This window comes from Capra hircus, chromosome 16, assembly GCF_001704415.2.
Source record: "Capra hircus breed San Clemente chromosome 16, ASM170441v1, whole genome shotgun sequence".
Taxonomy (NCBI): Eukaryota; Metazoa; Chordata; class Mammalia; order Artiodactyla; family Bovidae; genus Capra; species Capra hircus.
The window spans coordinates 50,533,645-50,547,103 of record NC_030823.1 but is presented as its reverse complement, the minus strand read 5'-3'; the positions used below and the strand labels follow the sequence as shown (position 1 = coordinate 50,547,103).

Sequence of the window (13,459 nt, the reverse complement as noted above, 5' to 3'; positions counted from 1 at the left end):
CACATGCTGTCACCAGGGACTCGTCTAAGCTCTTTTTTAAAAGGAAAATCTACTTATTTGGTTGCGCTAGGTCTTAGTTGCCACACTCGGAATCTTTACTTGTGGCATGCAAGCGCTTAGTTGCATCATGTGGGATTTATTTCCCTGACCAGGGATCAAACCCAGGACTCCTGCACTGGATGCATGGAGTCAGCCACCAGACCACCAGAGAAGTCAGTGTATCAACTCAGTTAATCCTCACAGTCAGCCCATGGGAGTGGGGCGGTCTTTCTCAGATAAGAACAGACCCAGAAAGTTTTCAAGAGACCCAGGCAAATGGGGCGGCTCTAGCTCACTCAGTCCACAGCCCATGTCCCTTCCCATTTAGCCACCCTGCCTGCCAAGTTCATTCGAGGATATGCCCCAGGAGTGGCACCAAGGCCACAGGGCTTCTGGACTAATGCACCCGGGAGCCCCGCCAAGACTCCCTCACACTCAGAGACACTCCAAGCCTCCTCCATTACAGACTGGGATGGTGGGGTGATGAGGAACAAGCTGGGGTGCCCCTCTAAGAGGACTTTGAACAGATTAGGCTCCCCCTGGGTCTCAGTCTCCCCATCTGGTCAACGTGAGGGTGGGCTAAGCACTCAAGGTCTTCCCTTTGGTTTCGAGGTAGGGTGTTCCCTTTCCCAGGTACAATCTGGCGACGGGTGGGGGGCGGGCAGGATTTTGAGATGATGCTGTACATCGCTGCCCCCAGGTGGACATAGGTGGTATTACAGCAGCCTGATGCCCTATGCCTCTGGCTTCCTGCTTGGAGAAGGCTTCATCCTTGCAGTGCTATTTCCTGAGAAAGGCCACCCCACGTGCCACCTGTGGCCCGAGATGCCATTAACACTGCATGTTGGGTGAAGCATTGTCCTCAATTGCCTTCCCAAGGGAAGAATATCAGAAGCCCTGACATCCTAGCAAAATGGTCTCAGAGCTGAGAGGATACAGACAGGCAAGGGCATTCTAGCCCCAGAGCTCCGGCCCAGGTGGCCCGCTGATGGACATGGGCCTCGAGCCCATGGAATGTAAGATACATGGGCCGCTGGTCCCACGCCAGGCCCTCCACCATCAGATGCAGCTGGGAGGGACCCTAGCCTAGCCACCATGAGAACCCCCTCTCCCAGCCTAGGCAGGGGCCACAAGAGGAATAAGAAGTCCTGAAGGGATTAAGGGACCAAGAGTGAGGAAGGGAGATGGCTCCTCAATCCCCAACCATGTCCTGGCCTCTCAGTAAGCCTCCCCACCACCAAGCCCCAGCCCCCAGCACCAAACACCGAATCCCTCACTCAGCTCCCCAACTCCCTACTTTCACTTGGTTTTGAGGAGAAATGCTGCCAGCCCCAGGCCTGCCTGCTTAATGGGCCCCACCCAGGATGTAACAGCTGCCACCCGAGAGTCCTGTCCCAGCAACTAAAAATAATGGGCCCCCATCCTGGCACCTGCCCTGTTTCTCAGGCTCTCACCAGCGTCCTCATTGACTCCCAACCTTGGCATTGCTTCTCCTAACGTTCCCCACACCCCCAAGCCCAGCCTCTGCCAAGTCACTCCTGGTTATTTTTCCAGCACAGTCTGGCCCTGAGTGGCTGGCTGACATTAAGTGCCCTCATCCTGGGGGGCCCCACTCCAGGCCCTGGAATACACGAGGGCCAGCAGGATGGGATGGGGTTACAGCATCCTCATAGCCTCAAGTCCTGAAGTTCATTTGGGGTTTTTTGTTGTTGTTGTTGTTATTTTTAATTTTTTATCAGAGTATAGTTGATTTACACTGTTGCACCAATCTCTGCTGTTACAGCAAGGAGACTCAGTTATATACATATAGGCATTCTTTTTTATATCTTCTTTTCCATTATGATTTATCACAGAGGACTGAATATAGCCCCCTGCGCTATAACAGAAGGGCCTTATTGTTTATCCATCCTATATGTAAAGTTTACATCTGCTAATCCAAAGTTCCAGTTCTTCCCTCTCCCGCCCCTTGGCAACCAGAAGTCTGTTCTCTATGTCTGTGAGTCTATTTCTCCTTAATAGATAGGTTTGTTGATGCCATAGTTTAGATTCCACATATAAGTGATATCAGGGTGTTTGTCTTTCTACTTACTTCACTTGGTGTGATCATCTTTAGTTGCATCCATGGTGCTGCAATAGCATTATTTCATTCTTTTTTTTATGGTTGAGCGGTATTCCATTGCATATATGTCTTCTTTATCCTTTCATCTGTCAATGGACATTTAGGCTGTTTCCACGTTTTGCCTATTGTAAATAATCCTGATGGGAAAATAGAGCTGCATGCATCTTTTTGAATCTCAAGTTCATTTTGGACATGGAATCTGCAGAAAATGGACCCTTTCCCGCCTGCACCCATCAAGCTCCCCTGCCCCGGATTAACGCGCTCTCGTTCGAGGCTCCCAGACCTCGGCCCAGTATGTTCAAAGGAACGTTTATCACCTTGCGAGCGGGGAGCTCCGGTGGAGCTGAACAGGGTCTTATCCTCTCTGTGGCCCCAGCCCTAGCACAGAGCCTACACACAGGAGCTGCTCAGCTGGTGTGGGAGGAATGAAGGAATGAATGGCTTCTGTGCACCTACTGAGTCAGTGCCTCACAGTCTGGGCAAGCAAGACGCACAGCTTTAAGTTAATCCAACTCCAAGCCCTCTGCCTTCCAATCGCAGCAATCCACTCCCCAGGGCACCTCTTTGCAGATATTCACCAGCCCTCCTGGGGCTGTTTCTTCATCTCGGTGGTCAGAAGACCAGGTCAGCCAGCCAAGTGTCACCACCAGAACTTTCGGCATTTTGAGCCCCTGGAGTGATGGCATCCTCCGGCCAGTGGTTTTCCCTGCGTCGGGACCAGGTCAGGAGGGGCTGGCACTAGCCACGCACACTAGCCACGCACACTAGCCACGCACACTAGTCATGCACCAGAAGCAGCTCCCACCTCTGCCCAGTTGCTCCCAGTGAAAGAGCATGGTTAAATAATGCCCATGACCAGTAGGCCCAGCTCAGAAAACAACTTCCAAACAGCACAAGGAGGAGTTCAAAGAAGAGAAGTCAGGCCTCAGGGCAAATGAAGTAGAGCAACTCTCCGAGGTCAAGGCTGAACCCAAACTGCCAAGGCTCCAGGTGGAATTTTGGGGCATCCAGAGTAGCACTCAACCTTTACATCTCAATCATGGAATCTAAGATCTGAAAAGAGCCCGAGAGTTCATCTGATCCTACATGCCCATTTTAAAACCAATACAATATTGTAAAGTAATTAACCTCCAATTAAAATAAATAAGTTTATATTTTAAAAAATAATAAATAAAGAACGAGAGACTGAGGGCCTTGCAGGGAGACAACTAAGCTGGCTCCAAGTAGGAATTTGGCCAACCGAAACCTTGCAGGGTATGCCAGGGCCTCAGCCTCTATCCACAGCCAAGGGGGAGAAGGTGCTGCAGAGCAGGGGGAACCCCAAGATCCGACAGACTTAGTCGAATGAGGGAGAAAGAAAAAGCCAGGAAGTAAACAAAGAGCGATAAAGACAGAGAAGGAAGCGGTGCTGCAGTTTGGGGCTGCAGGCTGACATTTGAAAGGCTGACTTCAAACCCTGTTGTACAGCTAGCTGTGTGACCCTGGATGGTCACTGACCCTCTGAGTCTCAGCTTTGTCACATTTAATCAGCAGACAAGAGAATCTACTGCATATTGTTGGGAGCATTAAGGGACTGCAAGAGTTACTGAGCATGACAACCAGCACAGAGTAGGCGCCTAGTAAACGACAACTAAAAAGAATGAGTCAGGCCAAGCAGCGTGAAGTGGCCCCCATACCTGCAAATGCAAGAGTTTGCTCTGTCTGGATATTTGGGAAATCCATGCCTCCGAGCCAGCTCCATCTCTGCCCAAATTAAACAGCAACTACCCAAGGTCAGGGAAAAGGCCTCGGCAGAACAGGTTTCTCCTAAGTGGTGGCTCGGCCTTGATGAGGTGGGCCCACCCCCCACCTGCCTATAAGTGCTGCCCCAGCCACCGCGACATTCACCTGATTCTGAGCATTCACAACATGTTGGGCATCACGGTCTTCACCACACTCCTGGCCTACGGTAAGCTGAGGCTCTGTGACCAGCTGCAGCCACCAGGCTGTGAGCTCGGACAAGGATAGGGGCAGGGGCCCTCTGCTCTCCAGGGCTTTAGGAAAGGGGCTTTGAGGTCCAGTGTGGGTCCAGTTGCTACTGATCAGCTGTGTCAAATGAGCTACTTGCCTGCTGGGCAACTCTGCTTCTGTATCTGCGAAACAGGGCTGATGATCTGACCTCCCCAGGGTGAGGATGAGCGATGAGGTGCAGAAAGATGTAGTATCAACCTGGGGGAACAGAAGCTGCCTCATCCCCGGGCACCCCGGGAACCATCGGGGGGTCTGGGCTTCCCAGCTGGCTCAGTGGTAAAGAACCCACCTGCCAATGCAGGAGACACAGGTCCAATCCCTGGGTTGGGAAGAGCCCCTGGAAAAGGAAATGGCTACCCATTCCAGTATTCCTGCCTGGGAAATCCCATGGACAGAGAAGCCAGGTAGGCTACAGTCCATGGGGTTGCAAAAGAGTTGGACACCATTTAGCAATTAAACAATTTCGGGGCCTACCTTTCCTGAGATCAGCATCTCTCCTTTGGGGATTCTGTGTTGGCACAGAGGATGGCAGCTTCCCATGTTGGCAGCCTTCTCCCAGATTGGGAGTCAAGGAACTTGACTCGAATGTCACTCTCTCTCAGCAGGACCTAAACAAGCCATATCACCTCTCTAAAGTTCACTGGCTCTTTTGGCAAATAAGAGCACTTCATTAAGAGTCTTCCAGTTGATAACAATAGTAGTAATAATAACAATAGCTGCTCCTGTGTATTGCATGCTTACTCTGTGCCAAGCACTCTGCTAAGCCCTCGACATTCAGGAGCCAATTTGATTCTCTATCAACCTTGAGAGGCAGGGTCTATTAATATAGACCCATTTTACAGATGAGGACCCTGAGGCACAGTGAAGTTCAGTATCTTCTTCAAGATCACATGGCTGGTTAGTGGTGGAGGCAGAATTTGAGTCCGAGTATGCCCAGCACTTGCTCTTGACCGTTCCACAGCTAAGACAATCTGGAATTCTGTGGGTTCCATGTTCACACATCCCCGCCATGCTGTGGCCTCAATAGGGACAGCAGGGTAAGGATGGAGAACCCAGGTGTACCTGGGCACTCACACCAAGCCAGCCTACCTTGGTGTTTCCTTCAGTGATTTAACTTTCACTCTATACCAGATCTTTTGCTCAACTCTTCATATGCATCATTTAGTTCTTAGGACAACTCACCAGGTTAGTGCTAGTCTACCCATTTCACAGAAAGGGAAGTTGAGGCCCAGCAAACTCAATGGCTTCCCCAAAGTCTTCCAGGAAAATTCAAACCCAAGTCTGCCTAGTCCCTAAATGTGTGCTCTTTCCACCTGTCCCTTCCTCAATGAGATACCAGCCACGTTCACCTGTGCTCTCCCTCTCCTGTCTCCCCCAGCCTCCAGCTGCGGGGTCCCCATCTTCCAGCCCAACCTATCAGCCCGCGTGGTGGGAGGAGAGGACGCCATTCCCCACAGCTGGCCCTGGCAGGTAAGCTCACTGCAGCGGGTGTGGGAGGCAGGGTGGAGAGGGAAATGGGGAGTGTGCCCCTGGGGGCTGAAACAGTGTCCTGCCACATTCCCCCCTGCAGATCTCCCTCCAGTACCTCAGGGATGACACGTGGAGGCACACCTGTGGTGGCACCCTGATCAGCCCCAGCCACGTGCTCACAGCTGCCCACTGCATCAGGTGAGCCAGAAGCCACCCAGACACCCCGCCCACTGCCCTTCCAGGGCACACACTCCAGACACAGGGACAAGCAGGCTATGCATATCCAGTAACTCAGCTGTCCATTTATTCATTCAACAAGTATTTAGTGAGCGCCTACTATGTGCCAGGGAACATGGGAGTGAAAACGCAGTTTGTGCTCTCAGGGAGCTTATTACATTCTAGCGGAAGACAGTGACAGGCCATCCAACAAGTAAATATGTAACAAAACAAGTGGTAGTGAAGAAAAAGAGGCAGGAAGAGGATAAGAAGAAGGAGGGGTTCGATTTTAAATGACATGACCCCGGGAAGAGCTCTCTGAAAAGGGGATGCTTGAGCCAAGATCTGAAGAAAATAAGGGAAGAAATCTCTGGTCCGGAAGTAAGGTGTCACAGATGGAGGGAAGAGCCGATGCAAAGGTCCAGAGGAGGGAGTCCATTTGGTATGTCTGAGAAATAAAGTGGAAGCCGGTGTAGCAGGAGCGGATTGTGTGAGGGGAGAGGAGGAGATGGCTAGAGGGGAATACGGGTGAGATAATGCAGGCCAGCAGCAGTGTGGACTAGTTCATCCTCACAGCATCCCTGGCAGGTGAGTTTTAAGATTATCTCCACCTTACAGGAGAGGAATTGAGGCCCAAGCCTGCCCACCCAGCAGTTAGAACGGACTTGACTCCAAGACCAGGGTCCTTACCCCGTGCCCTAGGAAGGGTCAATGGGGTGAACCGTGCCTTCCCCCAAATGAGTTCCACAGTAACCCCGAAGCTGCATTACCAGAGCCCCAACTTCCCTCTCTACCCTGCCGACCAGTGGGGGCAGGACCCTGACTTGGCCCCCTTGCTCTGTCCAGCAACACCCTGACCTACCGCGTGGCCCTGGGGAAGAACAACCTGGAGGTGGAGGACGAGGCAGGCTCCCTCTATGTGGGTGTGGACACCATCTTTGTCCACGAAAAGTGGAACTCCTTTCTAGTTCGGTGAGTACCCAGCTGGCCATCACACGCCCCACAGGGGCAGCTCAGAAGAAGAGGAGGTCCCTTAGATGGAGACAGAGCCTGTCCCGGGGCCCCATCCTCACCCTGAACGGCCAGCAGATGATGACGTTACACAAAATAGCAAAATGCTAAGAGGAGACGGACACCCCTCCCATTCCCATCATTGACCAAGGGGCTCCAGAAAGTACACGTGGAATAAGAATCCCGGGGCCCCCTTGGTATGCTACCTGAAGCCTGTCAGCCAGGGGATGAGCCAGCACTCTCCATTATTGATGCTTACTGCGTGCCTGCCCGCATTGCAATAAGCACTTCACATGCCATCTCTTATTTAATCCTCACGACAGCCCGAGACAAGAACGCGAGGATCAGAGAGGTTAAGGAATGCGTCTCAGGTCACACAGCCCACTCAGTGGCAGAACCACAAGCCAAACCGAGTCTACCTAGGGTTGTCTGCTTTCATTCGGGCGACGTGGAAACATTAAAACTGGAATCTGCAAGTATTTTTACAGTCATAATTTCCAGTTTGCTTTAGCTTAATTTCGGCTGATACGGTGGTTCAATTACAGTGGCTCAGAAGGCGTCTGCTCTTGGCACTTCTCTGCTAAGGCTGTCGTGATATGAAGACACAAGTAGGGGGAAGAAGCTACACCTACAGGGCAGGTGATGGAATTAGAAAGCAGATCATTCGTTCCCCAGCATCTCTGTCCACCAGTAAAACCTGGCAGTCCGGGATGTGTGCAGAGGACCCCTGGTCACCCTTGGCGTGACTCCCAACTCCCAGGCCAGGCCTCTTGGCATTTGCTTGGTGCACCAGGCCCTCCTGTGATTCACCACCTCCACTTTGGATTCCAGCAATGACATTGCCCTTATCAAGCTGGCAGAGACCGTGGAACTGAGTGACACAATCCAGGTGGCCTGCCTGCCAGAGGCGGGCTCCTTGCTGCCTCAGGACTACCCCTGCTACGTCACTGGCTGGGGCCGTCTCTACAGTGAGTATAGCCCCTGGCAAATCATGAGCGCCTTCCTGGAGGAAGCAGCCCCCACAGGAAGCATGCCACCCACATTTGCCCACCAGTTTCCTTTCTGCCTTAACATTTTCACATCTTCTTAAACTGTGTAATGATGGCTAATATTTATTAAGCACGTGCCATGTGCCAGACACGCCAAGTGCATATAAGGGATGTTATAAGGATTAAATGGACTAAAATTTGTCAAGGACTTAGAACAGGGCTGGACATCTACTAAGTGCCATGTAAGTGACTATTGAATCAATGAAACTAACCATTTTGGTGTCGGAGGTTAGATCACATACCAAGTATATTCCAGTGAGTGGAATTCTCAAGTAAATTCCAGCTGAATTTAAAGGTTAAATGCAAATAAATGAACCTACAGAAGACTTAGAGGAAAATGGAGATAAGTACTTGGAAAATTGGGGGCTGAGAAAAATCTTTTCACGTGTGACTCCAAAGGTAGAGAACTACAAGGAAACCATTGACAATTAAAACCCCAGAACATAAATTAAAGATAAATGGTAGTTATTTCTTGAGGGTTTTCTATGGGTTGGTTTTACCCTTCTGACCCTTTGAAGGGTCTCTAACCCAGTTTGGGACCATTGGCTCAGAGTCTTGCCTCTCAATAAAAGGCATGTGAGTGTGTCCCTTAAAGTCTTGCCAGAACTTGCCTGGCCTGGCCCAGCCCCGTTTAGCCCTCTGTTCCCTGAAGGCCTGGGGCCAGGGCTTCCTGGGCTGCCTGCCCAGTCATGACCCATTCTCTCTCCAGCCAACGGCCCCATTGCCGCCGAGCTGCAGCAGGGCCTGCAGCCTGTGGTGGATTATGCCACATGCTCCCAGAGAGACTGGTGGGGCACCACGGTGAAGGAAACCATGGTCTGTGCCGGGGGCGATGGAGTCATCTCAGCCTGCAACGTGAGTGTCCAGACTCTGCACCCCAGCCCTAATGCAGATGGCCAAGGGCTAGGGGCAGGGAGGAAAGCAAAGGAGTGAGAAGTGGGGAGACCCCACGAGGAACCCTCTCCCTGAGGGGAGACTGAGTCCCAGTTGGGCTCAGGGGACTTAGGAAAAGCTTGTCACTGTCCCCCTTCCCCTCCCCCACCAGCACTACAGCCAGAGCAGGAAAGCTGAACGTCAGTCTCTGGATCCGAGTCCCAGTCCCACCCCTTCACAGCTGCATAACCTTGGGCAGGCCATTCGGCCTCTCTGAACCTCAGTTTCCCCATTATAAAATGGAGCAACAGTAAGCACAGGGCTGCTGTGAGGACTAAATGAGTCTGATGCGTGTAGAAGAGACTTCATTCAAGTCTGGGCACACGTTCCGTCATACCGTCAACTCCGTCGGTCCAGGGAGACAGAGGACTCAGGGAATCTGACACAGAAGCAAGAAGCATCCAGGGAAATCAGAGACGGTCCCATTTTTAAACACAGGACCCTTTCCCCATTTCCACTTCCCTCACTTTCCAGGGTCCCCTACACAACTCCCAGCATCTTCACCTCTCTGAGCAGCTCAGACACAGGCATGGGACACTGAGGCACAGAGAAGGTTCTCATTATCCCAAGATCACACAGCAAACCAAGACTTAATCTGATACTTTAGGGCTCCCCTAGGATAAAGGTCAAGTCACTCCCAAACCATATCTTCTCTGCCTCCCTCAGTATGGACAAGCTGAGGCCAAAACAGGAGGTACCAAGGCAGAGAGGCCAACTCACTTGCCCCACTCTGACCACTGCCCCCCCGCGAACCGTGGTCCAAGCCTCCTTCTGACGTCCACCCCATCTGCTGCAGGGGGACTCGGGCGGCCCCCTGAACTGCCAAGCCGAGAACGGCAACTGGGACGTGCGAGGCATCGTCAGCTTCGGCTCCGGGCTGGGCTGCAACACCCTCAAAAAGCCAACGGTCTTCACCCGTGTGTCTGCCTACATCGACTGGATCAACGAGGTGGGTGCGCCCCCAGGCCTCCTTCCTCACTGCCGCCCCTCACCCTCACTGCCCGCCCCTCCTTCCTCACTGCCGCCCCTCACCCTCACTTGCCCTTCCTTCGCTTGCACCTCTACTCACTCCTCCATTCACCTACTCAGGAAGTATTGAGTGTTTACTGCGTGCAGCCGTGAGTCGGGTGCAGTAAAGAAATGGCCATCGACTCCCCAACCCTTTAATCCATTTGCTTCAGCAAACCCTTCTGTCCCAACCCTAGGCTCCCCACCAGGGCTCCCAAAGGTGAAATATGGCCCCAGCACCGGAGAGGGGGTGGCATGGATGACCATCTACCTTTTGAGGAGGGACAGGGGGTCACTCTGGGAGCAGGCAGTGTCCTGAGCCCACTTGCACGGTGGTGGGAAGTGCCGAGGGGGCCAACCCTGGGGGCAGAGGCGAGCCCGGCTCATTAAGGCCTGGTACTACCTGCTGTGCCCCCTTGTTCCTTCCCTCCCGGCTGAGACTCATGCCACCCTGAGTCCCTCACTGTTCTCTGCTTCTCCAGAAACTGCAGCTGTGATTCATCCCCAGGAGCCCAGGCCACAAATCCCAACAACCACAATAAACCTCTCTCCCCCTCAAGCTGACTGCTTTCTTTTTTTTTTTTAATTTATTGATTTGGCTGCTGCTGCTGCTCCTAAGTCGCTTCAGTCGTGTCCGACTCTGTGCGACCCCATAGACGGCAGCCCACCAGGCTCCCCGTCCCTGGGATTCTCCAGGCAAGAACACTGGAGTGGGGTGTTGGCTGCACTGGGTCTTAATTCCAGCACTTGAACTCTTAGTTGCAGAAGGTGGGGTCTAGTTCCCTGACCAGGGATTGAGCCTGGGCCCCCTGCACTGGAAGCTCAGATTCTTAGCTCCTGGACCACCAAGGAAGTCCCCTGCCTTCATTCTTGATTCCCATGTCCCCTGAGGGTTCGGAAGCTCTCTGGGAGCTGCCCCTTCCACACCAAGGATGGAAAGACAGGCCCCCTCATTCAGGCTGGTTTGGCCTTGAGGGGGAGCTGTCGGAGGTGCTGGGGGAGGAGGCGATCCCAGGAGGCAACGTGGTGCCTGAGAGGACGAGAGTTAAGGACACACCAGAGATTTGCACCCCACCCCAAAAGCTGTGAACCACCACACCCTGGTCAAACAGCAGTGGCTTCCACATGTAGTCACAGCAGGTCAGAGGTGGGCAAGCTTGCACTGCACTAGACAGGCAGGGAAACTGAGGCCCAGAAAAGGAAAAAGTTGGGCCAAGTCATAGGAAGAAACGACCAGTAACGCACAAACAAGAGGCTCAGTTCAGGCTTTTCCGGTCCTGAGGCCGCCTGGAGGGCACATGGGGCCAGAAAGGTGAGGGACCCAGTGTCCAGTGAGGTGGGTCCACGTGGGGCCCCTGATCCCTGACCAGAGTGTCCCTAGTTTAGGGCACTCCTGAGGATCGCCAGGGCTCCTAGTCTAGAGCTGATCTAGGAGGGAGGTGCCCCCACCCCCACCTCTAAAGTCTTCCTAGGAAAACCCTCAACTAGGACTACCTCTGGTTGGTCAATGAGTTGCCCAGTTTCCCCATCAGACTTTGGTTCCTGGAGGTGGGGACCATGACCTCCCACAATGCCAAGCTCATTCTCAAAAAGTATTTACTCAACAAGCAATGGAGGCTACAAGAAGCCCAGCACCAACTCAGCCCTGGGAATCCAGGGACAGTCCAAACAAGACCCCTGTTCTGCAGGAGACAGACCCATAAACAGATCATTGAGGCCACTGTATAAGCGTGAAGGTAGGAATACAGTCCAGCAGCTCAGATAAGGGACACTTAAACCAGTGTCAGTTGGTGAGAGGAGTCCATGACACCTTCCTAGAGGCAGTGATACCCTAGGCTGAGTCTTCACATTTGAACAGAACATTTCCAAGCACAGATGTTGCTGGTTGCTTGACCCAAGGGCCCCCTGGTCCTGCTTGACCTCCTTCTTTTGTACTTGTCTCTATATTGGAAGACAGATGTGCTAAACATTAATACTATTTGTCCCCAAGTCCCTTACAATTGTAATAATGAAGGAATAACTAACACGTACTGAATACTTGGTATGTGCCAGGCGCTATTCTACAGGCTTTGCATGTATTACCTCACTTAATCCCCAAAACAATCCTAAGATATAGTCCATTAATGTCATCCCCATTTCACAGATGAAAAAACTGAGGCTAGAGATATTTCATGACTTCCCAAGGTGACTAACCAGAAGGTGATGGAGCTGGGATCCAGACTTTGTTAATCTGGCTCCAGAGCCCATGCTCTGGATCACCAAGCTCTACTGCCCTGTGATGAATATGAAGGTGGATGTGAAACCTGAAGCTAAAGCAGCCATCTTGTGGCCAAGAGAATTACAGAGCTATGATTTCATACTTCATCAAGCTGCAGATCTGATGCCAGCAACCATTTTCTGAATATGAAGTTTTGTGGGAAAAAATAAATCTGCATTTGTTTTAAACACTGCAGTCAGGTTTTCCATAACTTGCAGCTCAGCACACACCTAACTGACACTCTTGGGGATATCATAAGGGGTCACTACTTTCCTGGCTAAGGGAAGGGCATAAGCAAAGTCATGGTGACTGCTCGGGAGGATCTCGAGGCAGCAATTTCTGCTAGAGCATAAGGCACGGAACATGGATAGGGCGACCAATGGTCCTGGTACCATCCAAGAGCTTCACATACTTGACCTCATTTATACAATAATCTTGACAACCTTGATAATCATCCCCCTTTACAGATGAGGTAACTGAGGCTCAGAGGGGGTTTAAAAACTCATCAAAGGTCACACAGCAGTAATGGGGCACCAGGACTTAAACTCAGGTGGTCTGACTCCAGAGCCTGTGTGACTAACAACCATGTTATTCTGCCATTAATCCCCAACTCTCAAGGATTCTCTCACACAGATTCCTCTAAAGGCCATGCCAGGGACGGGTGGAGGCTGTGGGTGTGCTGACAATCCTGAGCAAAACTGGCAATTTTGAACTCAAATAGAAACCTGAGGAGAGAGTTATTGCTCACAGATGTTCACAAAGGCCTTCACCAGCTGTATCAGCTACTTCCAGCATAATTAATAGCGCTGCATAACAACCAACCACAAACTCTCAGTAGCATCCAAAGACAGGTATTTATTGCTCACACACTTGGGTTCAGCTGGGAGTCAGTTAGGTGGCTTATTTTGGCTAACTGCCGATTTTAGCTGCAAACACTCACATGTTTAGGGGTCAAGTCTGGGTTTGACTGGGGAAGTTCAGCTCCACAGGGCTCTCATCCTCCTCCCAGAAGGCCATTGCAAAATTGCAAGGCAAATGGCATGGATAAAGTGAGAGGCGAAGAATCAGAGCCATCCTTGAAGTCTCTCATACCCTCACATTATCTAAGACACAAATTAATAGCATGAAATATGGCAGAGCAGAAAGGAGGATATTTATTGGCTAACAAGCAGTGACAGCAGCTGAGTCACCTAACCTCTCCGAGACTCAGTTTCCCCATCTGTAAAATGGGCACATCTTCCACCTCCCTTTGGAAGCCAACAGAAGCTTGTGACAGGAGGCGTCATTACTACTACTGACCTCATACCTGGACCCCCAATGGCACATCTCCCCTCTCCCTCTTATTCC

General features: G+C 51.8%; 1 protein-coding gene across 1 annotated transcript; it reads left to right on the top strand.

Moving 5' to 3' along the window:
• CTRC (chymotrypsin C) lies at nucleotides 4,035-10,414 on the top strand. The gene is made up of 8 exons (XM_005690815.3): nucleotides 4,035-4,106; nucleotides 5,547-5,638; nucleotides 5,739-5,836; nucleotides 6,701-6,826; nucleotides 7,697-7,833; nucleotides 8,624-8,769; nucleotides 9,644-9,796; nucleotides 10,338-10,414. The coding sequence occupies exons 1-8, from the start codon at nucleotides 4,067-4,069 to the stop codon at nucleotides 10,350-10,352; spliced, it is 807 nt and encodes a 268-aa protein (XP_005690872.1). The 5' UTR covers nucleotides 4,035-4,066; the 3' UTR covers nucleotides 10,353-10,414.